Genomic DNA, 22,157 nt, shown 5'->3' with positions numbered 1-22,157 from the left:
ATGCATTGTTAGCTTTCGCTTCCTCAAAGATGAAAGGCAAGCGTTTCCGTGAACGGTGCTCTGCGTGCTAGTGAGGTAAACCCATCTTCAACACCGCTACTCAAAACAAAACAAACAGAACTGGCCATTTCAGAGGCGTGATCTACATTTATGCAGTTTTAAGAACCTGATTAGGCCATCCAGAAAATCAGGTTAAACAACCCAACTCCACGCACAACTGACATAACTTTGAAATTAAATCACCAGCTCCGAATCCAGCCCTACGATACAGACTGAAAGGGTTAAGTCATGTGCCCCTTACTAGATGGAGGTAGGTTTCAGTCTGAAGGAACTGCCATCTCATTCTTAAGAGCCTAACCATCAGTGAGGTAAGTAAAGCTTTCCTGTTGATCTGTTTATCCCCTGTTTATCTGGAGTTATTTACTGGAAGTTATTTAGCTGGAAATAAGATAATAATTTTTAATAATAGATGTTTTGTTTTTACTGATTGTAAGTAATTTGTTGTAGAGGACATTATATTGTATTTGGAAGCCTACACATCACAGTGTAATGAGCTCAGTATTAAATACTCCTCAAGTTCACTCTGAAACGACTTCTTGCCTGACTTTAGCTGGACAGCTTTCGACAGCGCGTCCTCAACAGGGCTCACAAATTACTTTATTCCTGGTGTCTTTTTTAAGTGTACAAATGAGCGATTTTGACTGGACAACACCCTGTGTATGCTGTGATGAGTCATTTGGGTTTTGGGTCATTATTGAATTGTTATTTGGCAGTGCCGATTATTTATCTGCCACTCAGTGAAAAAAAACTGCTTTGCAGATATATGTGTATTGAATTTTCAATGAAACTGAATGACACAAACATTTCTACACTGTTTCAAATGCATCAAGCATCAAGTGGTTATGTCTGTGTGTGTGTGTGTGTGTGTGTGTGTTTCCCTGTTTCACTGTTTTGAAGTTAAGGCTTTACTATGCAAAGCGGAGGCTGTACATCGACACTGTCCAGAAGCCCCGCCCACTCCTCTGGGCTCGGACAGTAGCACCGCGGAATCGCGTTTTGTGGTCCGATGATTCGACATTTCAAATAGTTTTTGGACAAAAACTGTTGTGTGTCGAAGTCATCAGATTTGAAAGTGCATATTTTCACAAATAAATTAAACTCACAAAGTAAAACATCAGATAATGTGTTAATAATGTGTGTTCAGAATAGCACAGGGTTGAAATGAATGTTCAAATGTCTCTTTTTGTTAGTTTTTTTTGCGTTTTCCATACTGTCCCAACTTTTTCGGAATTGGGGTTATATTTTCGGTAACAGGCCACAATTATCTGAATTGCCTTTTGTGTATTTCCAGGGTAAACTATGGGCAAGAATAAAAGGAAGTCCTCAAAATCAAAGTCAGAAAAGCCAAATGTCTCTTCTGGTACCAGAACAACTGAGAAAGCCTCAGAAATCATCAGTGCCCTTTTTAAGCACTCAAGCCCAGATTTCCAGTGGGAGTCGCTGTTTGACCAAGAACACACTCAGGAGGAACTGGAAGAAATGTTGACTACCAAACCTCATGAGTTCAAACGCTGTAAACTTAAAATGGAGAGACATGATCTGGCATATGCTAAACCTCTCAATGATCCAACCTCTGTCATTCGCATCAGCGGAACTGATCATGTGGGCAGATCTTTTCCTGGTGATGAGGTTTGTGTTCAGATCTTGAACAGAGAACTTCAGCCAAATCCAGGTGAATCATTGAAAGGGAAGGTAGTAGGATTGATGCACAGATCTGAAGAATGTTGTACCGTTATCTGTAGGATGGAAGGACGTAAAAAACTAGTTACACCTGTCAAGAACAACATGACCACTATATGCATCCTTCAGAAAGAGCCAGACAAAATAGAAATACGAAAGCGCAATCCCCAGAGCGAATACTGGTTCACTGAGAAATGTATAGACATAGTGGAGGATCAGCTGTTAGTTGTCAAGGTGCTGAAATGGGAAAAGAATCGTAGGTATCCTCTTGGAGCGGTTACAAAAGTTATCTCACAGGAAGAGTATTTTAATGCATTGCTGGAACTAGAATGTGGCATTAAAGGCCCTCCTCCTTCTTTCCAACCAAGATGTGACCAAAAGGAATCTGAAAAAAGACAGGATTTCCGCAATGACCGAACTTTTACCATAGATTCCAGTAAAGCACATGATTTGGATGATGCCTTTAGTCTGACTGACAAGGGAGAACAATATATGCTTGCTATACACATTACTGATGTAGCAAGTTATATCAGGAAAGGCAGTGAGGAGGATACATTTGCAAAGGACCAAGGTAGGACATTTTACCATCCAGCTGATGTAAATGAAGCAGAAACAGCTTTTATGTTTTCCAGAGAAGCAAGCTCTAAATACTTAAGCTTACTCCCGGGTGAGGACCGAAATGTCATATCCTTGGTACTTATGATTAACAAGGCCACCAGCATGATAGAGTCCAGCTCCTTTACTCTTTCTCTCATCAAGTCTGACGCACGGCTATCATATGAAGAGGCAGACGAGATAATAGAAGAGCGTCGTTTGGATGATAACGAGGCGCCTTTTAATTTTTCCAGTGTAGAAGACTGTGTTGCTGTGGCCTATTGCTTTACCAAGGTGCTTAGAAAATTCAGGCTGGAGGGGAGCTGGAGCAGTGGACAGAGAAAAGGAGACAGTAGGGCCCACTGCATGGTGGAAGAGCTAATGAATTTCTACAACAATGCAGTGGCTGAAGAACTCATCTCCAACGACCTAACAAGAGATCTCACCCCGCTAAGATGCCACTTCAAGCCAGACCGCGAAGTGCTTGATCCGTTTAAAATGAAATACTCTGAGAAACTGCCCTTCTCTCCTTATCTCTCTCAGATCTGTGAAGTTGCAGGGGCAGGATTTAAAGAAACCAGAGCCAGAGAGTCATCCATTTGTGTTTTGAAACCTGTGTTCCAGCAAATGGAGGTCTTCACAAAGGACAGAGATTACCACAAGCTGGTTCATCTTATTATATCAGATGAAATCCATCCTACACTATATCGCATGGCAAAGGAATTCACGGAAATTCAAAATAAATCTCTCATCCTGAGGTCATGCTCCAACTTGTCCTCAAAATTAGGACATTATGACTTGCAACTCAATGCATACACATGGGCCACATCCCCTATGAGACGCTATCTAGACCTGATTCTTCAGAGGCTTCTCCACAGAATAATCTCTGGAAAGCACCAATTAGACATGGAATACACAAAGGCTGAAATCGATCAGTTCTGTACTGATTGGGACTCTAGTGAGGACTTTGACTTGGAGTCGTTAAGATTCATCAATGCCACTAAACCCAGTTGTACAGACATGACCAAACTGGCAGTCGTGGCCCAGCTTGCTCCAAAAAAACATGAATTTACTGTCTCAATTCCTCTTGACAGAGTGCCAGGGCTGATGATCAAGTACAGAAACCTAAAAGTAGTCGAGCAGCCAGAGTACAACCATCAAGACGAGTCCTGCACTCTCAAGTGGAGGAGAAGAGTGTATTCATTTAGTGAAGTGGAGAAGATACATCCACCGTCAGAGATCAATGGAAACGTAATCCCAATCTCAGTTCAAATCTGGACCAAAATTATATCTGCAGTTAAAGTTAAAGACTGGGATACGGTCAGTGAGTGCCTTCAAGGTGTAAAAAAATATGATCGAAAATCTCCGGTAAATTCAAAAGCTTATGTAAATGAGGATTTTAAAGAGTGGAACATGGAACTCAAGTTAGATGAAGTGCTACAAGTGCAGCTTGGCACAGAAGTGATCAATGGGGCACGAATGCCTGCAGTAAATATCCTCACTGTCGATGCATGCTTTGAGGTCTGTTTGGAGCATGCAAGAAACCCAATCAATTGTTTCATTGCAAACACAGAATGCCATGCATCAAAAACAAAATACTGGAATTGTAAGGAGTACCAGGAGATCTGGGGAAAACTCTGTGAAATGGACACCGCTTACAATGCTGTGGAAGAAAATAATAGTGTGATTCTTGAAGACGTGAGCATAAAATGGACGGGAGCCACAGAGACGTCTCTCAGAGGTTTCTTTAAAATGACACAAACACAGAAAGAACAGTGGTCTCTGGAATTTGATCTAACGAACTGTTACCTGTGCATCAGACTGAGGGATCAATGTGCTGAGAAAGAGGAAGAGACAGACGCAACACAGAGCAATGGCTCTGGTCTTTCCGATCTGCAGAACGCTCTGCCCTTTACATGGGTTGCTCATGGTGTACCTATCAAATCTCAAACACGACAGCGAGGAAAGGAAAAGAAGACGAACACAAAATCACAATGCATCCAAATAAATTTTCAAATAAACCTCCACAATATGGCAAATGTCCCAGCTGATCTCCAACACGGGGAAACAAAGTTCACTGTAGAAGTCATTCCCAAGAAAATTCCATACGTGTACGTGAAACACCATCTCAGAAACATACATTTTTATAATCTTTTACACAATATATACTTTCTGATTAAAGAAACTGGAATTTGCTATGTAACTATTAGTCAAATGTGAATAATATAATCTATGATTAATTATTGATGTATTATTCATTTCTAGGCAATATGAACATGCTATCGAAAACCTCAAAAAAGCCAATGACCTGGTGAAGAGCATTGCAACCGGCTCCGTTTTCAAGGAGTCCAGTAAGCTTTATGCTAACTAAATCTTATCATTCTTTACATGGCTATTATTGTTTTTATACAAACAAACAAAAAATGCTAATATAGTTTACGTACCATTACTGTATTTTAAATGGCTTAAAAGATAGGTTTATGTTCAAATTTTTCACTAGGTGAACCTACAGAGCTACCTTCAGTGGATGACTACATGGATGACAATCTGGACCTGCAACTGTTGAATGAAAGTCAGGAAAGGGCTGTGCAGGAGGCTTTGAAAAATCCTTTTACTTTGATCCAAGGACCACCAGGTACAATTTATTAATAGAAGATCTTGACAAAATCTACAACCTTATTTGAGGTCGGTATGAAAGTCTCACTTTTAGGTCCTTCGTACATCTATCCATTCAACAGGTACTGGGAAAACTGTGGTTGGGGTTCATATTACATATCAATTCTACTTGAAGAACAAAGCTCTTGAAGCAGAATGTCCAAAACAGCCACCAAGACAAGTCCAAGATGGATCTCTAAATGAGAAAATACCAAAGAAGCGCGGCATCCTGTACTGCGGTCCATCCAACAAGTCTGTGGATATTGTGGCAGGTGAATTGTAACTGCAAGGTGGAAGGGATGCCTTCATACATTTAACACAGTCTTTTATTTTCCTGTTAATTAACCATAAGTTTGAGCAGGAAAACGAAGAAATGTGTTGTCCCTGACTCTTAACCCGCAGTCTAGGGGTGTCTCTTCGCATGGCTGCTTTACAGTTTTGCAATATATAGTCATTGTATTTACAGCTTTTACAGTATTCCTAAGGTCTGTAACTTACCTGATGTTGTTTCCTGTGACTGACTCAGACTTGAAATGAGCCTGCTTCATATGGTATCAAATACCTTCAGTATATGATAGTTTAATTTGATAGGTCCAAGCATCAATTAAACCAATACAATTTATGAATCTGTTACTGTAATACAGAGCAGTTGTTGAAGCTAAGAGGAGTCCTTAAGCCTCTTCGGATCTACTGTGATCAGATGGAAATGCGGGAGTACCCATATCCTAGAAGTGAACTAAAGCTCTGTCGCAGATCCCTCCGTGATGAGAAGCCAAAGGATGTGCTAAGGTAAAAAAAAAAAAAAAAAGAATTGCTTGAAACTACGCATAATGAGATAGACTATCAAAGAAAGAACAGACATTTTGGGAATGGTTTTGCCAGGAGCAGTGTTACAGAAGAGTCTGGTTCGAAATAATAAGTGATAATATAATAAACACGTTTTGGAGAACTTTTTGAGTGTGTTAGGAAGCAGATGTGGTTGCAGTTGCAGGTGAGGTTTATTAGAGTTCAGCAAACAATCCAAAACAGTGAGTAAGAGTAGGGTCAGAATCAGACAAAGATTCAGGCGATCAGCAAATAACGTAAACAGGGTAAATCCAAACTCATGAAACCAGGAACAGAGTCATAAACCTATTTCCATCCAAAGTTGCTGATTTAACTTGTGCGCAAAACTGGAATAACGCATAAAACGTTTGCGAATGAAGCACCGTTTCCATCCAGTGAGTCGAAGAGAACAAACGAGTCACTCCCTGATAAAACTGCCGCCGAATATCAAAAAGAAAAATGGAATTTGCTGCAGTAGCAGAAGCCACGGTGGGCCTTTTTTTCCGCATATAATAAATTACTTGCGTCTCAGAGCATGCAGACGAAACGCAATAAATGCGGTCATGTCATCATCTTGCGTTCGGAGGCGGGAGCCTGCTCTTTGGGAACGCAGGAGTGCAAGACAGTTCTGGGAGGTAATTATACCGATCCGCTTTGACGACTTTGGCTAAGGCATTTTAGAATGACCAAAACAACATTTCAGATGTTGTGCAACGAGATCGGTCCGCTGGTTAGTCCGGTTCTGCCGTCCCATCGTGCCCCAGTTCCCACAGAAAACCGCATGGTCACTGCGCTGTATTTGTAGTTGTGGGGGAGACATTTGATGTCAGCAAAACCACAGTTCATGATTGTTTGTATTCTGCGTGTCGGGCCATTCGTGCACACATGAGCAATTACGTAAAATTACGAGCCTTAAGGCTAATGATCAGTGTATTCATCCCTGCCGGAAACTCCTGCAGCTGCACTGGTACAGCATGTATTGGCTCTTCCTTTCCTTTGGATTTTAGCAGTAATGCTGTGAGGGGGATTTTGAAGTCTAGGTAACTCAGGCCTGCGGTACCCTGGAGAGGTCACTCCTGCAATATCGATGCTGGTACAACACAGGAAGTGCAGTTCCCAGTTATAAGCTCCTTCTGATTGGTTGAGAGACGGTGGGAGAGATCATCACGTCTCACTGGACAGCTACCGCCTAGTTCAAGCTGCTCAGGCCCCAGGTTCTGTCGTGCCACCTCCTGCCTGCTCCATTAGGTGTGTGGAGCTTACTGGATTCTTCAACAAGTAGGTTAACACCTTCCACCAGGCAAGATCGAGAAAATTAAAAAGACTCCAGCTCTTTGTATTGCAAGACCACATCACTGTCGGGGAACTCTGCAGATCGAACATCTGTCAAGGGAATTCTTGGGAGAAGGGAATCCTTCTTTTGTCAAGGGAAGACCCAGGCAAACCAAGACATCATGGTGTAAGTTTGTGAGAACACTCTCATAGCTACTGTTGAGCCTCTGTCACATGGATCAGTACGGGGCATCACCTTGTGCATTATCAGGTCCAGCCAACCTCTTCAGCACCTATGCCCCCACTCTCTGCTCATCGCCAGAGGACAAAGACCTCTTCTACAGAAAATTGGACGAAGCCATATAAATGTTCCAATCTTCAATGCACTGTATATTGCAGGAGACTTTCAAGGCCTGGCCCGCATGGGCAAGATGAATGGCAAAGGCCTAGAGTTGTGCTGTTACCATGGACTCTGTGTAACAAATACATTCTTTCAGTGCAAGGAGCTCCACAAGGTATCCTGGAGGCAGCCATGTTCCCACTGGCATTAGCTTCATCATCAGTAGAGATGCAGATCTAAGGAAATACTTTCTTACCCAAAGTTACTACAGTGCTGACTGTGACACAGACCCTTGTAGTCAGCAAACTGCTTCTTAGAAGCTTCACTGCTCTAAGTACAAAGACACGCCTCTAGATTCCGTGGCATGACCGCGTGGCCAACCGTACAGGTCCTCCAGCATGCCATCATTAGTCTGAGGAGACTCAGATGACCGAGCCAGGTCAGGCACATGGACCTTAGCTGGATCCCAGAGGCTCTATTGTATGACCTCTGCTCCGAAAATGGCTGCAACAAAGACATGAAACTGGCATCAGCATCGATACCTAGGAGAGTGTTGCTAAAGATCAGGATGCCTGGAGACTGGCTGTTTAAAAAAGTGGTCCGGACCACAGAGAGGCCGCATACAATGAGACCATATTCAATACAAAGAGGTCATATACGGTGTTCCCAGCTTCGAAACACTGTACATTGCGGGAGAGTTTCAAGGCCGCTTCAATTTGAAACACAATTTGGACACACAGTATAAAAAAAACAAAAAAACCCCAACCCTTTTGTTGGATTGAAACCTCACTTCTGGTTTCAATCCTAATACCGACTGATATTTGCAGCAGGGGAAAAAAAAGATACAGATACAGATCATTCTGTTGTACTCTTTAAAAAGCTGCATTAATCATAACCTCATATTCATGTAAATTAGCACTGTTTTTCAAAACAGAAGTTTTCTGTGTTTTTATCCTTTTGCCACATTCTGAAATATCAGATCCAGTTTGCCTTCCTTGGAAACACAAACCAGTAACTCCAGTAAGTTTACTGTACAGTTACTGGGATGGGATACACCGAGATATTAAATGTCACTTCATAATTATGAGTATAATTCTAATTAATTCGTTAATTCATTAAGATTAAGCACTGGGATGGGATACGCTGCGAGCTGATAAACAAAAGCACCCTTCTAGATACTGCGTGTTGTTCGGACCAGTAACTTTAGACGGGTTTACACTAGATCGGGTTTTAATGACTTTACAGGGACTTACAGAGGACACCCCTGTTGCTCTGAGCTTTCAACGTTTTTATTTATTTTTTTTACATTCTTGAACGGAAGGCAACACTAGCACATGAAAATTGTTATTTAGGCTGTGAACTATGCTGCACATCTTTAGTGACCCTGATGTAAACATGGATTTGCTGTGTCTGTGTGCGTTGCCTTTCTGAGGTTAGAAACCTTTTCCCATAAACAGAAGATCATGAGGTGAAGTGGGGGTTGATGTAAATATGCCTTTAACTGGATGATACCAAATTTACCAGTGCCATTGTCCCATTGTCCCATACAAGCCATACAGAAGCCAATAAATGTTATAGCCTCTTCTATGGCCAAATGATAATTAGTAAAGAAGTACTCCATTTTCTGAATCCATTAGAAATTATAAGGAATCCACACTGCAAAAAATTGTAATTGCTGAAATTGCGATTGAACTGTATCTTCTGCTGTTTTAAAGAGACATCTCTCTGATGGACTTGGTGCGACGACCAGAGAACCCCCACTCAAAGAAGATAAAAGAGTTTGAAGATGGCACTGTGGAATTTGATGCTAAAAGGTAAAGGACATTATGATAACAGTGTGTGTTTGTGTTGTATATTTGACCTATTTTGCTGTTGCATACATACACGGTGCTTGACAGCTTGTGAACTCTTTAGAATTTTCTCTCTGTCTGTATAAATATGACCTAAAACATCATCAGGTTTTCACACACGCCCTAAAAGTAGACCAAGAGAACCCAATTAAACAAATGAGATAAAAAATATTACATTTAGTCCTTTAATTATTGAGGAAAATGATCCAATATTACATATCTGTGAGGGGCAAAGAGTGAAGGTGAAAGGTGAAATCTATCTAGAAGTCTGATGTTCACAAGACAGGTCCGTGAAAGTTTACTATGGCATGAACAAAGGAGATTTCTGAGAACCGCAGAAAAGAATAAAAAAAAAACTTCTCTGAAGAGTTTGGACTCCACCAATCCACAGTCAGACAGATTGTGCACAAATGGAAGACATTCAAGACCACTGTTCTTGTTGGAAACTCTCTGTTCTCTATTCCCTCAGATATGTATAAGAATGTTTAGGTTATAGTTTAATTTGTGTCTCATGAACTTTCCAGAACCTGTTTTTTGTGTACGTGCCAGTTCAAACGTCACCATAGGAACTTCGTCTTTTCTGTTAAACGAACCAGACCATGTGTGTTCAACAACTGCTATACTTTCTTGTATTGCCAAAGATGTTTTTCACATACGTGGCCAGACAGTTTGCCATATTATTTCCACACCTATGCCTATGCACGGCTATTTGTATATAAACCTCTGTGAAATCTGCAATAAACTAGAGAAGTCTCTTTGAGCTACTCTTTGTGTCAGTGTGGTTCAATCAGACTCTCTCCATACACTCTGAGGCAAACCACATCTGGCGGTAGCATAAAGAAGAGAAACACTCCACTCTTAAAGGCTGAAAAGGTAGACGGAGGAAAGAGGGATATTGGAAGCAGTTAGTTGCTTTATCCCTACAGTTCCCCTCCCCAGGAGTGGAGACCAACAAAGATCACTCCAAGAGCAAGACGTGTAATAGTCCATGAGGTCACAACAGAACCCAGGGTAACTTCTAAACAATTAAAGGCCTTAGTCACATTGGCTAATGTTAATGTTCATGAGTCCACCATCAGGAGAACACTGATGAGAACACTGGAGAAAGGAAAACACTGCATTCCAGCATAAGAACCTTCTCTCATCTGTGAAACATGATGGTGGTAGTGTCATGGTTTGGACCTGTTTTGCTGCATCTGGACCAGGACGATCTCCCATCACTGATGGAACAATGAATTGTGAATTATACCAGAGAACTCTGAAGGAAAATGTGAGGACATCTGTCCATGAACTGAATCTGAAGAGAAAGTGGGTCATGCTGCAAGACAACGATCCTAAACACACGAGTCGTTCTACCAAAGAACGCTTAAATAAGAATAAAGTGAATGTTTTGGAACGGCCGAGTCAAAGTCCTGACCTTAATCCAGTAGAAATGTTGTGGAAGAACCTGAAGCGAGCAGTTCATGTGAGGAAACCCACCAACACCCCAGAGCTGAAGCTGTTCTGTACTGAGGAACGGGATAAAACTCCTCCGAGCCGATGTGCAGATGATCAACACTTACCCCAAACGTTTATCTGCAGTTATTACTGCACAAGGGGGTCACACCACATACTGACAGCAAAGGTGCACATATCTTTAGTTGACAGCCAGGGAAAACTTAGAACAATTGGTTACTGGGGGATTTTATAATCATAAATGAGAAAGTTTCAATGTGTGAAATACCACTCTACTGGCTCTGAGCTGGTTGTTGGTCCAAATTTCCAGTTGGACAAACTGAAGGAAACTCTCATCTCTGCATGCTAATTCTGCTTGGAGCTGTTCATTGAGGCCTTGTCTGTAGATGTTGATGCTCTGGGATGCTTGGGATGAATAATTTCTGAATCTGTGTGTGTGTGTGTGTGTGTGTGTGTGTGTGTGTGTGTATATATAAAGAAGAAAATCACATTGATAATAAAAATGATGTATACAGTTACAGGACAGTGTTGAAGAAGGCTCAGGAGCATGAACTCCTGAAGCATGATGTAATCTTGTGCACCTGCTCAACTGCTCTAAAACCGGTCCTAATGGAGACCATGGACTTCCGACAGATCCTAATTGATGAGTGTGCCATGGCCACAGAACCAGAAGCCTTCATTCCATTAGTCTCACATAAGCCCGAGCAGGTGAGCACACAGGAAGTTTGAGACAGTGAAGTAAAACTGTGGAAAAAATAAGTACACCAGATGGAAATTGTTGGGTTTTTATTTATTTATTTATTTATTTGACATATTTGGACATGAAAACATTTGATCCACTTTGAAACAGTGCCTATTAATCAAGTTGATTCACTATCAAATACCATAAAATTGACATTCTGTAGTAATTTTCACAATTTAAATGAACGAAAAGGAACTGATCAATCACATGTCACGTAATCCACGTAATGAAGGTTAAGATGCAAGTGCAGAAAAGAGCGTTTACTAAAGAGAGGCAGGCAGACAAATCCGAATCATGAGACTATAGCATGGTTGAACAAACAGGCAATGGGTCGGGCGATCTACAAACGGGCATAAACTAGGCAAGGCAAGAATCGAGACGAGAAACAAGAACAAGATCAAGGACCATGAAACAAACCGATGAACAGCGTATAAACGCTTGGTATGGTGAAAACACTAATACTTTGCAAAGAGTGAATGCTTAGAAAGTCCTTTTAAACTGTGGTGTGATTGTGTATGAGATTGGATGCAGGTGTGTGTGATTAGAATGAAAGAGTGTTCTGGGAATTGCAGTCAATGGCGGACATGTTTGTAGGCCGCAGTGCAGGATGGGAAATGTAGTCACTGGTTTGCTGTGATATGACAACATGGAAAATGTAAGTACACCTACACCTACATTCATTATACCTTCAAATCCATAAAGTCAGGTGCTGAAGATTGGGTGTCAGTAATTAGAAAATGCTTAGGGAGTGCAGGTGGAACAGGTCTTATTTATACCCCTCTCATATCTAGTGTCTGGCGTTCCCTTTGCTATTGAGGTGTGTGGTGGCATCATGCCAAGATCTAAAGAGTTCTGTAAGGCCTTCAGAAAAAAGGTTGTGGATGCCTATGAGTCTGGAAAGGGCTTTAAAAAGATCTCCAAATTATTTGTAATACATCATTCCACTGTAAGGAAAATAATCTACAAATGGCGCAGATTTCAAACGGCTGCTAATTAGTCCAGGACCGGCCGTCCCGGCAAATTCAGCCCAGGAGCAGATCGTCTCATGCAAAAAGAACCCCAAGAACCCCAAAATTTCATCATGAATCTGTTGGTGTCAAACTGCATGCTTCTACAATCAGAAAGAGAGTGCACAGATTTGACCTGCATGGGAGGCGTGCCAGGAAAAAGCCTTTGCAGGACTACAGTTTGTCAATGAGCATATAGACAAAGACCAGACCTTTTGGAATAATGTGCTCTGGACAGATGAATCAGAGGTAGAGTTGTTTGGCCACAGTAACAGCAGACATGTTTGGCGGTGACCAAAGACAGCTTTTCAGGAGAAGCACCTCATACCAACTGTGAAGCACGGTGGTGGAAATGTTATGGTTGGGGTTGCTTCACTGCCTCAGGGACTGGACATCTTGCATTCATTGATTCAACTATAAATTCTGCATCATATCAAAGAGTGCTTGAAGATAACATGAGGTCATCTGTCTAAAAGTTGAAGTTGAACCGAAAGTGGGCCTTTCGACAGGATAATGATCCTAAACACACGAGAAAATCCGCCAAGGAATGGTTTAAAAAGAAGAAATGGAGGGTTATGGAAAGGCCGAGTCAAACCCCGGATTTGAATCCCATTGAAATGTTGGGTGGGGGGCATCAGACGTGCAGAACATGTAAGAAAACCTTCAAACATCTTACAACTGAACGAATATTGCGTGGAAGAGTGGTCAAAACTTCCAGCACGCCTGGTAGGACAATTATGTGAAACACATACAGGAAGTTATTTCTGCGAAAGGAGGCATTATTAACTTCAGAGGCCAAGGGTGTACTTACTTTTTCCACAGAATAACATCACATCTATTGATATTTCTGTTGAATAAATGATTATAAAAGCTCATTTTCATTGTGGTTTTGTTCATGTATATCAACTTCATTACTAGGCACTGTTTCAAAGATGATTACGTGTATGCTCGTCCAAATATGTAAAAAAAAAAAAGAAAAAAAAAGTCCATGGGGTGTACTTATTTTTTCAAATGACTGTACGTCCAATGTTTTCCGGACAGTATATCCTACATCATGTGTGAACATCCTTTGTGTTTACATGAATAAAAGAGCACTGTATAACGGGTTGAATCCGTCGGAGCTGGCCACATGAGTCTGTTTTGGAGGTTAATGTTATCAACCATGTCGACATTTATAGATGAGACTGCACGTGAAAAGCAAGAAATTGTAGTTTTAGACTATATAGCGTGTTTCTTTTGTAGATTGTGCTTTTGGGTGACCACAAACAGATTCGGCCAATTGTGACATGTGCCCGTGTGAAGGAGCTTGGCATGGAGAAGTCCCTCTTTGAACGATATATGGCCAAGGCATTGATGCTGGACACACAGTATAGAATGGTACTGTAAAAGGATAAACGACTATAAAGATTGTAATATAACAAACATAATCAAGCACACAAAAAAAACAACATTAAACTTTTTTTTGTCTTTTGTAGCACCAGAGTATCTGTGAGTTCCCTTCACAAGAATTTTATGGAGGTAAACTGATTACTGGAACTAAGCAAAGAACCTGCCTTCTGCTTAACAAAAATAACAGCCCAACTGCAATCGTATTCGGTCATGTTGAAGGAGAAGAGATCAGCTTAGCAGTTTCCACAGCAGCTGGAAATGAACATTCAGTAGCCAACGAACTGGAGGCCAAGCAAGCGGTAAGCTGAACACCGACGTCTGGTTATACAGAAGACACTAGGGCGATTTCCACGTTCATTATTCTATGCATTAACACACACTCATCACTGTTACACTAATCAGGTTCGGATCGCACATCTGCTAATCAGTAAGTCTCGTGTGAAGCCAGAGGATGTTGTCATTCTGACCCCCTACAATGCACAGATGTCTAAAATCAAGATGATGTTGGCAGAGAAGAAAAATCAGGCCATTCAGGATGTCAGTGTTTGTACAATTATGAAGAGTCAAGGTGCATTTCACATCACTACTTCACACAAAATACACCTCCGTTCAAACGTTTGGAATCACTCCGGAAATTTCCATGCAAAGCGCATGAATAATTTTATTCATTTTCTAATGAATAGAAAATATACTCAAAACTCAAAAAAATGACAATATCGTGCTTCAAACTTTACTTTCATTGAAGAACCCTCCATTTCTTCCATTATTACAGCTGTAGACGGGCAGTTTGTTGAGGAAATCTGCAGAATTCTTGTCTCCTGTTGTACCTCCCATGAGTTTGGCTTGATGAGCATGTTTTTCATATCATCCCGGTCAATCTGCTCCCACATCAGCCCAGAAAGGTTGAGATCCGGTGATTTCGCAGGCCAATCCCTTTCAGACAGAACTCCAGTTTTTTCCCTGAATAGGTCTTGCATAATTTGGAGCAGTGCTTTGGGTCATTGTCCCGTTGTAGGATGAAATGAGCTCCAATCACACGCCGTCTGCATGGTATGGCATGGTGTTACGAAATAGAGTGACAGACTTCCTTGTTCAAGATTTCTTTTACCCTGAACAAATTTCCAAGCACCCCCAAACCATCACATTTCCTCCACCATGCTTGACAGATGGAGTATCTCCACGTTGTCTATGTAAGACAACGTGACATTGGAACACAGGAGCTGAAAATCGGCCTTTGTATTCCTATGTATTCCATTAGAAATCACCTTGGAGTCTATCCCATGTGGGGGACACTCTGGATGGGGTCCAGAATGCACAATCGCACACACACATTCACACACTACAGACAGTCTGGAAATGCCAATCAGCCTACAATGCATGTCTTTGGACTGGTGGAGGAACCAGGGTATCCAGAGGAAACCCCCAAAGCACAGGGAGAACATGTGGGCATGCTATCCACTGAGCCACCGTGCCCCCATCAATCCATATATATCTTTAAAAAAGGTTTTCTTGAGTGATTCCAAATTTTTGAATGGTAGCATAGCTCTAACATCTGCACACATACTGTATGTAAATTGTACACACAGGGTTAAGAGCTGAAATAGTCACACTGTTAAGTTACAATGGTAGTGTAGATCCAGATAATGATGTCATTATCTTTCAGAAACAACAGCATTGTTTTGATAAACTAATAAAGACTAAGTGTAATCGCTGGAAAGCCAAGTTAAGCAGATGTGATGTACCGAAACCCATAAATATCATTTTACATGATTATCATACGGTAGATATATGTATGATAATGTATTGTGTGTGTGTGTGTGTGTGTGTGTGTGTGTGTGTGTGTGTGTGTGTAGGGAGTGAGTGGCGTTATGTGATAATCTCTACAGTTCGTTCCTGTACACTTTCTGAGATAGAAAACGAGCCGTACACCAGCAAAGGGTGGCTGGGGAAGAAACTTGGCTTCATCACAGATCCAAACCAGGTCAACGTCGCCATCACGCGCGCCCAGGACGGACTCTGCATTCTGGGTAAAATGCTAAAGAAAACACCAACCTTCATTTCACACCAATACAGATAGGATACTCTCATACACTCAATTATACAGTACATTTCGAGCAATTTTTAGCGTCCAATCCACTTTTTTATGTGTTTTTTATTAGTATTTTGACTTTTGCTGGTTTGGTTTGGTTAATTTGCACTCCAATGAACACGATATCTGTTACGGTTACAGTGTCTAAACGTTTGAATGAACTTAGCGTTTCAAAGGAAGTGTAGCGGATGAGTGCTCGATTAGCTTTTCCTTCGGCACAGGAGAGTACATCCAATAAAACATGAATGCCATTTTATTCATTTGAACAGGTTCGGGCCTCTAAGTTTATTTGCAAAGCTCAAAATCACAAGCCTCTGTCTTCACAAGTCAGTCCATAACACTGATAAAACCTCAGAGCATTAAAAGAGAACTTTATTCAAAAAGCGTTTTGGAAAAAAATTAATGAAGGAAGTCCATTCGGTAATAAATGATGAATTAAATAGATGGATAGATAGAGAGCGAAAGAGAGAGAGAGAGAGAGAGAGAGAGAGAGAGAGAGAGAGAGAGAGAGAGAGAAAGACGTATCACTTAACATCCCGAGGGAAATGTACAAGGTAATTGATAATTAGATGCAGATATATAATATTAAAACCACACAAGAGACAGAGTTACTGTTCCGGCATGTCGCCCCACAGCGTCCGTCAATGTCAAAGTGAATACATCCCAAATTCTCCACACTTTTCGAAACCTTTGATGTTAAAAACTAGAGCTAATTATAAATGGAGAACGTGTTTATATTTTGCAGGTAATCGTCACTTATTGAAGTGCAGCGAGCTGTGGAAAAGACTGCTGTCTCACTACCAGGAAAAAAACTGTGTGCTGGACGCGGAAGACATTAGAGTCAGACGTTCTTGACACGTTTCTACTATTGTACTAAGCTGATTTTGACGAAATGTGAAAAGTATAATAATAATAATAATAATATAATGTGAAAAGTATAAATAGCAGAATAAATACATTTTAAAATACATGTATATATATCTATACACACACACACATACAAATCAAATTAAAATAAATCCTTTAATACCGTACAGCTGTGCCTTTAAATGTTGAGCCACGCCTCCTACCTGAGTACAAGTCTTGTACACAGTGATACCAATTTATGTGCTCTGAGGGGTTAAAAAAAAGCTCTGAAACATCCTTTTTGCCATGTAAACTTATCAGTCAGTGTGCGGTTTCAGCCGAAAGGATCTTCCGGTCGGGCTCACCAGATGTCTAATGTTTATGAAAAATCCTGTAAGACAAACAAACGTATGTATGAGTGTAACGGTCTCACACACGGATGTGACGATTCCATGACGTGGAGTAAAGATCTCACCAACAAACATGAGGAGAAGGTAGAGCCGGAGCGAGAAGGAGAAACTGACCGAGAAGCCCACGGTCTCGGGGAGAGGTACGCTGAAGAGTCTGGTCTGGTCAAACAGCGGGAGAGACTGGAGCACGGCAACAGCTGGAACAGAAGCACTTTCAACCCTTAAATAAGCAGCAGGTCATTTACACTGAAATGCCATCGCTGTCCAGCCACAGCTTAAAGCTGTACTCGGGGGCGTGGCTGGGAACGTCCTACTGTGATCCTATATCGCCACGTACAGTGCTGCTTGAAAGATCGCGAAGCCTTTAGTATTTTCTACATTTCTGCATAAATATGACATCATCAGAACTTCCTAAAAGTAGATAAAGAGAACCAACAAATCAGACAAAAATATTATTCCTGGATGTTTATTTATTGAGGAAAATGATCCCATATTACATATCTGTGATGGGGTAAAAGTATGTGCACCTTTGCTTTCAGTATGTGGTGCGACTCCTTGTGCAGTAATAACTGCAGATAAGCGTTTGGGGTAAGTGTCGATCATCTGCACATCGGCTCGGAGGAGTTTTATCCCGTTCCTCAGTACAGAACAGCTTCAGCTCTGGGATGTTGGTGTGTTTCCTCACATGAACTGCTCGCTTCAGGTTCTTCCACAACATTTCTACTGGATTAAGGTCAGGACTTTGACTCGGCCGTTCCAAAACATTCACTTTATTCTTCTTTAAGCGTTCTTTGGTAGAACGACTCGTGTGTTTAGGATCGTTGTCTTGCTGCATGACCCACTTTCTCTTCAGATTCAGTTCATGGACAGATGTCCTCACATTTTCCTTCAGAGTTCTCTGGTATAATTCACAATTCATTGTTCCATCAATGATGGGAGATCGTCCTGGTCCAGATGCAGCAAAACAGGTCCAAACCCTGACACTACCGCCACCATGTTTCACAGATGAGAGAAGGTTCTTATGCTGGAATGCAGTGTTTTCCTTTCTCCAAACATAACGCTTCACATTTATAACAAAAAGTTCTATTTTGTTCTCATCCATCCACAAAACATTTTCCATTAGACTTCTGGCTCGTCCACGTGATCTTTAGCGAATGCAGACGGACAGCAGTGTTGTTTTTGGAGAGCAGAGGCTTTCTCCTTGCCTCCTTTTCTCCTGCCATGCATGCCATTGTTGTTCAGTGTTCTCCTGATGGTGGACTCATGAACATTAACATTAGACAATGTGAGAGAGGTCTTTAGTTGCTTAGAAGTTCCCCTGGGTTCCCTGGTTACCTCGCGGACTATTACACGTCTTGTTCTTGGACTGATCTTTGTTGGTGTCCACTCCTGAGGAGAGGAACAATGGTGTTGAATTTCCTCCATTTGAACACAATCTGTCTGCCTGTGCACTGGTGGAGTCCAAACTCTTTAGATATGGTTTTGTGACCTTTTCCAGCCTGATGAGCTTCAACAACTCTTTTTCTGAGATCAGAAATCTCCTTTGTTCGTGATACACTTCCACAAACACCTGTTGTGAAGATCAGACTCTGATAGATCCCTGTTCTTTAAATAAAACCGGACGTTCACTCACTCACACCTGATCATCATCCCACTGACTAAAAACACCTGACTCTAATCTCACCTTCACATTAAACCGCTAATCTAAAACTTCCACACATTTTTATGTCATACTGGATCATTTTCCTCAATAAATAAATGATCAAATGTAATAATTTTGTCTCGTTTGTTTAATCAGGTTCTATTTATCTCCTTTTAGGACAGCTGATGATGATGTTAGAAACTTTCAAGCACCACTGTAGTAGATCTTTAAAATAAGTATCTGTTTCTGGCATGGAATTTTCTCCATAAATAGGTGTGGATAAAATGGTAACAACATCAGCCGTGTACACACACGGGACAGTGCTCCTCACCTTCTGTCAGAGTGGTGAGAGGATACAGCAGCGCATGGCGGAGCCAGATCAGCATCACGAACTTGGCATCGAGACTCAGCACGGGAAACGCAAGCCTATCGTGCACACACACACACACACACATGTCAATGTTTAAACTTGTGACCTGAACACTTTAATCGTTATAACAGATTTAGTGACTCACCTGAAGACCTCAGAGATGCTCCACAGGTAAAAAACCCAGAACACCACACTGCGCTCCTGCATCTCTGGCAAACTGCCGAAAACCACAAACAGTACGACGTTCCTCCCCATCACCTTCACACCAACACCGGGAGGGGGGTATCATAAATAGCAGAGCAGTCTCCGTATGACATGTTTTACTGTTTTAAATGTCCGACTGAAGAGTAAATTGAAATATTTATTATTATTATTATTATTATTATTATTATTATTATTAGTGCTTGGTGGAAATTCCTTTTTGGAAACTCCAAAGATCTTGAACATACAAATGGGTGACCAATTGGAGATCTATGTGAAGGGTTAGCCAGCATCCTTCACCGCCACCACCAACAAAACACCAAGTGAGAGAGAATATTTTTTGGAAGAACGGTCCTCATGCTATCTTGTCCAGTCCGGTTCTAGAGACTTATCCTGTTTGGGCGGTGCGTGGTGGCCCAAAAGAACTATAAAATACTTGCTGACGCTTTTCCCTTTAATCTGTCGTGCATTTGTGTGATGTGGAACGCAGCTGGACAGCCTTGCCTGTATCATGGCGGGGAAGACGGGAGTCTTAACAAGACCGACTGCTGCGTTAATCACCTCCAGTACCGCCAACATCTGACAGCCGTAGAGCACAGCGGCACAGGAGCTAAACGCATCGTACAAAGCACCTAGAGATCAAATATATACTTTAGATATATTACAGTTACATATAGCATACACACAATATGTGACAGAACCTGGCTGTGAATTCCCCAATGACGGGACATCATCATCTATAGTTTAAGAGCATACACTGATTAATGATATACGATGAGATCGTGTTTCGGTAACAGGTGAAGCCGAACCTTGACCATGCAGGATGAGGTTGGCTGTCAGGAGGCTGAAGGTCCAGGAGAAGCCCAGGAACTGAAGCAGGTTGTACATGAACAGGTAGTGTCTTCTCAGAGCGTCCAGCACTGCAGTAAATACAACCCAAACGTTACTGCATCTACATCTACCGCTAATACAGTGTTCCGGTGCCGAGGCGTGTCTTACCGCCGCACTGCTCCTGACGTTTAGCAGCTGTCGTGCTCTCGGCCGTGGCCTCCGTGGAACGGATCGTAGCCCATAAACACAAGACATTCATTTTATACAGCTACTGCAGCATAGCTGATAACTGGATGTGGATGTTCCACAACATTAAATGAAACTATATCCACTTAAAATAAATAAATAAATAAAGTATGACACCATTCATTAATATATTTTTCATTTATTTTATAATCACCAAATCGCTTATATATATATATATATATATATATATATATATATATATATATATATATATATATATATATATAAACAAAACAATATAGGACATGTTGTTACTGGAAAATATTCACATTGACTTCACAAGGTGTGCCCCCCCCTCACCCCCCCTCATTTATAATTGATGGACATGATGATAATCACATGACTGTGTTTCTCATAGTAAACTGTTTCCTAATTTTGAAGCACAAAAGCTAGTCTAACTACACTTTTACTAAAACCAGGGACGGTGTCAGACCAGGACAGAGCGCTTACTGAAGATTAGATAGATGGATAGATGGAAGGATAGACGGATAGATAGATAGATTGATAGATGGATGGATGGATAGACAGATAGATATATAGATGGATGGATGGATGGATGGATAGATATATAGATGGATAGATATATAGATGGATGGATGGATGGATGATCTGGAACCCCAAAAGGAAGCTTACTTGCTTCTGATCCATTTCAGACTTTGTTTTGGAGATCAAATGGAACAGGACGATGCTACATCCCTTAAACACACACACACACACACACGTTCTCATCTGATCGGTCCTGGGTGCCTTTATCATTTCTACAACTAGCAATTACATAACCTTCGTCTATATTTATTATTATTATTATTATTATTATTATTATTATTATTAACATCTTACCTGCTACACACTCTGATCTACTTCCGCAAACATGGTCACAGAGCGCGAGGCGTCTTTACTGCGTTCTGTAACACTGTTACCAAAAACAGGCGAGAGTATTGTGCTGCTGAGGTGTGTGTGCGTGTGTGGGCGCGCGCGTGGGTGTGTGTGTGTGTGTGCGTGTGTTTGTGGGCGGAGACTCCGCTGCAGTGTAGGAAGTCAAACCTCGTGTTTATCCTCGTATGCAGCTCATTATTCATACCAGCTGATACATTGTGCTCATATTTCATCTCCCTCTCTCTCTCTCCCTCTCTCCCGCGCGCGCTCTCTCTCTCTCTCTATCTCTCTAGATCTATCTATCTATCTATCTGTGTCGTCATCAAAGACAGTCCATTAGCACCCCCTTCAGGTCACTATATAACTGTGTGGTATCTGTTTGTCTCTCCAGGGCTGTGTTTGGTGACACGGCTTATACACTGTTATTGTCGCTTCACACTAATCGCGTGATCATCTGAATAACCAGATGTTTGCTGTTCAGCCTTCACAGTACGTGAAGTTGGTATTGTACGTACGCTCGTTCACGTCAACACGGACACGGGCTGAAGGTGTTCCTTTGGCCTACACCGCATTTAACAATCAGCAGCTTTACCAGATTGTTTTTTTTGTTTATACTTCTATTTCAGTGCAACTGTGCAGTAACAGTTTACCTCACTAATACGCTGATATGGCCAAAAGTTTGCGGACACCTGCCCATCACATCACCTACACAGTGGTGGAAATAAGAGATGTTTCTTGTGTGACTCCTTGGTCACGAAAGCCTTTTTATAGACCATT

General features: G+C 41.4%; 2 protein-coding genes across 5 annotated transcripts; one reads left to right on the top strand and one right to left on the bottom strand.

Annotated features, from left to right (window-relative positions):
- Positions 1–16,926, top strand: helz2a (helicase with zinc finger 2a). Of its 2 annotated transcripts, XM_017477488.3 has the most exons (13): positions 9–368; positions 1,352–4,445; positions 4,600–4,685; positions 4,835–4,969; positions 5,073–5,261; positions 5,634–5,778; positions 9,142–9,240; positions 11,247–11,439; positions 13,723–13,857; positions 13,956–14,168; positions 14,272–14,437; positions 15,723–15,896; positions 16,704–16,926. In XM_017477488.3, exons 2-13 carry the CDS (start codon positions 1,360–1,362, stop codon positions 16,811–16,813), a joined length of 4,731 nt encoding a protein of 1,576 aa, XP_017332977.1. In that variant the 5' UTR covers positions 9–368; positions 1,352–1,359; the 3' UTR covers positions 16,814–16,926. The 2 variants fall into 2 exon arrangements, with proteins under 2 accessions (XP_017332978.1, XP_017332977.1); XM_017477489.3 differs by lacking the exons at positions 14,272–14,437; positions 16,704–16,926 and having other exon boundaries at positions 1–368; positions 15,723–15,885.
- Positions 16,313–22,128, bottom strand: LOC108270680 (very-long-chain (3R)-3-hydroxyacyl-CoA dehydratase). 3 transcript variants are annotated; one of them, XM_047158260.2, is made up of 8 exons: positions 21,345–22,128; positions 21,138–21,200; positions 20,237–20,347; positions 19,932–20,059; positions 19,372–19,484; positions 19,188–19,282; positions 17,280–17,411; positions 16,313–17,195 (listed from the first exon to the last, which is right to left on the bottom strand). In XM_047158260.2, coding segments are annotated over exons 2-8 (654 nt in total). In that variant the 5' UTR covers positions 21,139–21,200; positions 21,345–22,128; the 3' UTR covers positions 16,313–17,121. The 3 variants fall into 3 exon arrangements, with proteins under 3 accessions (XP_047014216.1, XP_017332994.3, XP_053539382.1); XM_017477505.3 differs by lacking the exons at positions 21,138–21,200; positions 21,345–22,128 and adding an exon at positions 20,427–20,621 and having other exon boundaries at positions 17,280–17,425; XM_053683407.1 differs by lacking the exons at positions 21,138–21,200; positions 21,345–22,128 and adding an exon at positions 20,427–20,613.
- Positions 22,129–22,157: the final 29 nt, after the last annotated feature.

The sequence above is a fragment of the Ictalurus punctatus genome, chromosome 10 (assembly GCF_001660625.3).
Source record: "Ictalurus punctatus breed USDA103 chromosome 10, Coco_2.0, whole genome shotgun sequence".
Taxonomy (NCBI): Eukaryota; Metazoa; Chordata; class Actinopteri; order Siluriformes; family Ictaluridae; genus Ictalurus; species Ictalurus punctatus.
Note: the sequence above shows the minus strand (reverse complement) of the source record. Positions and strands in the feature narration are given on the sequence as shown.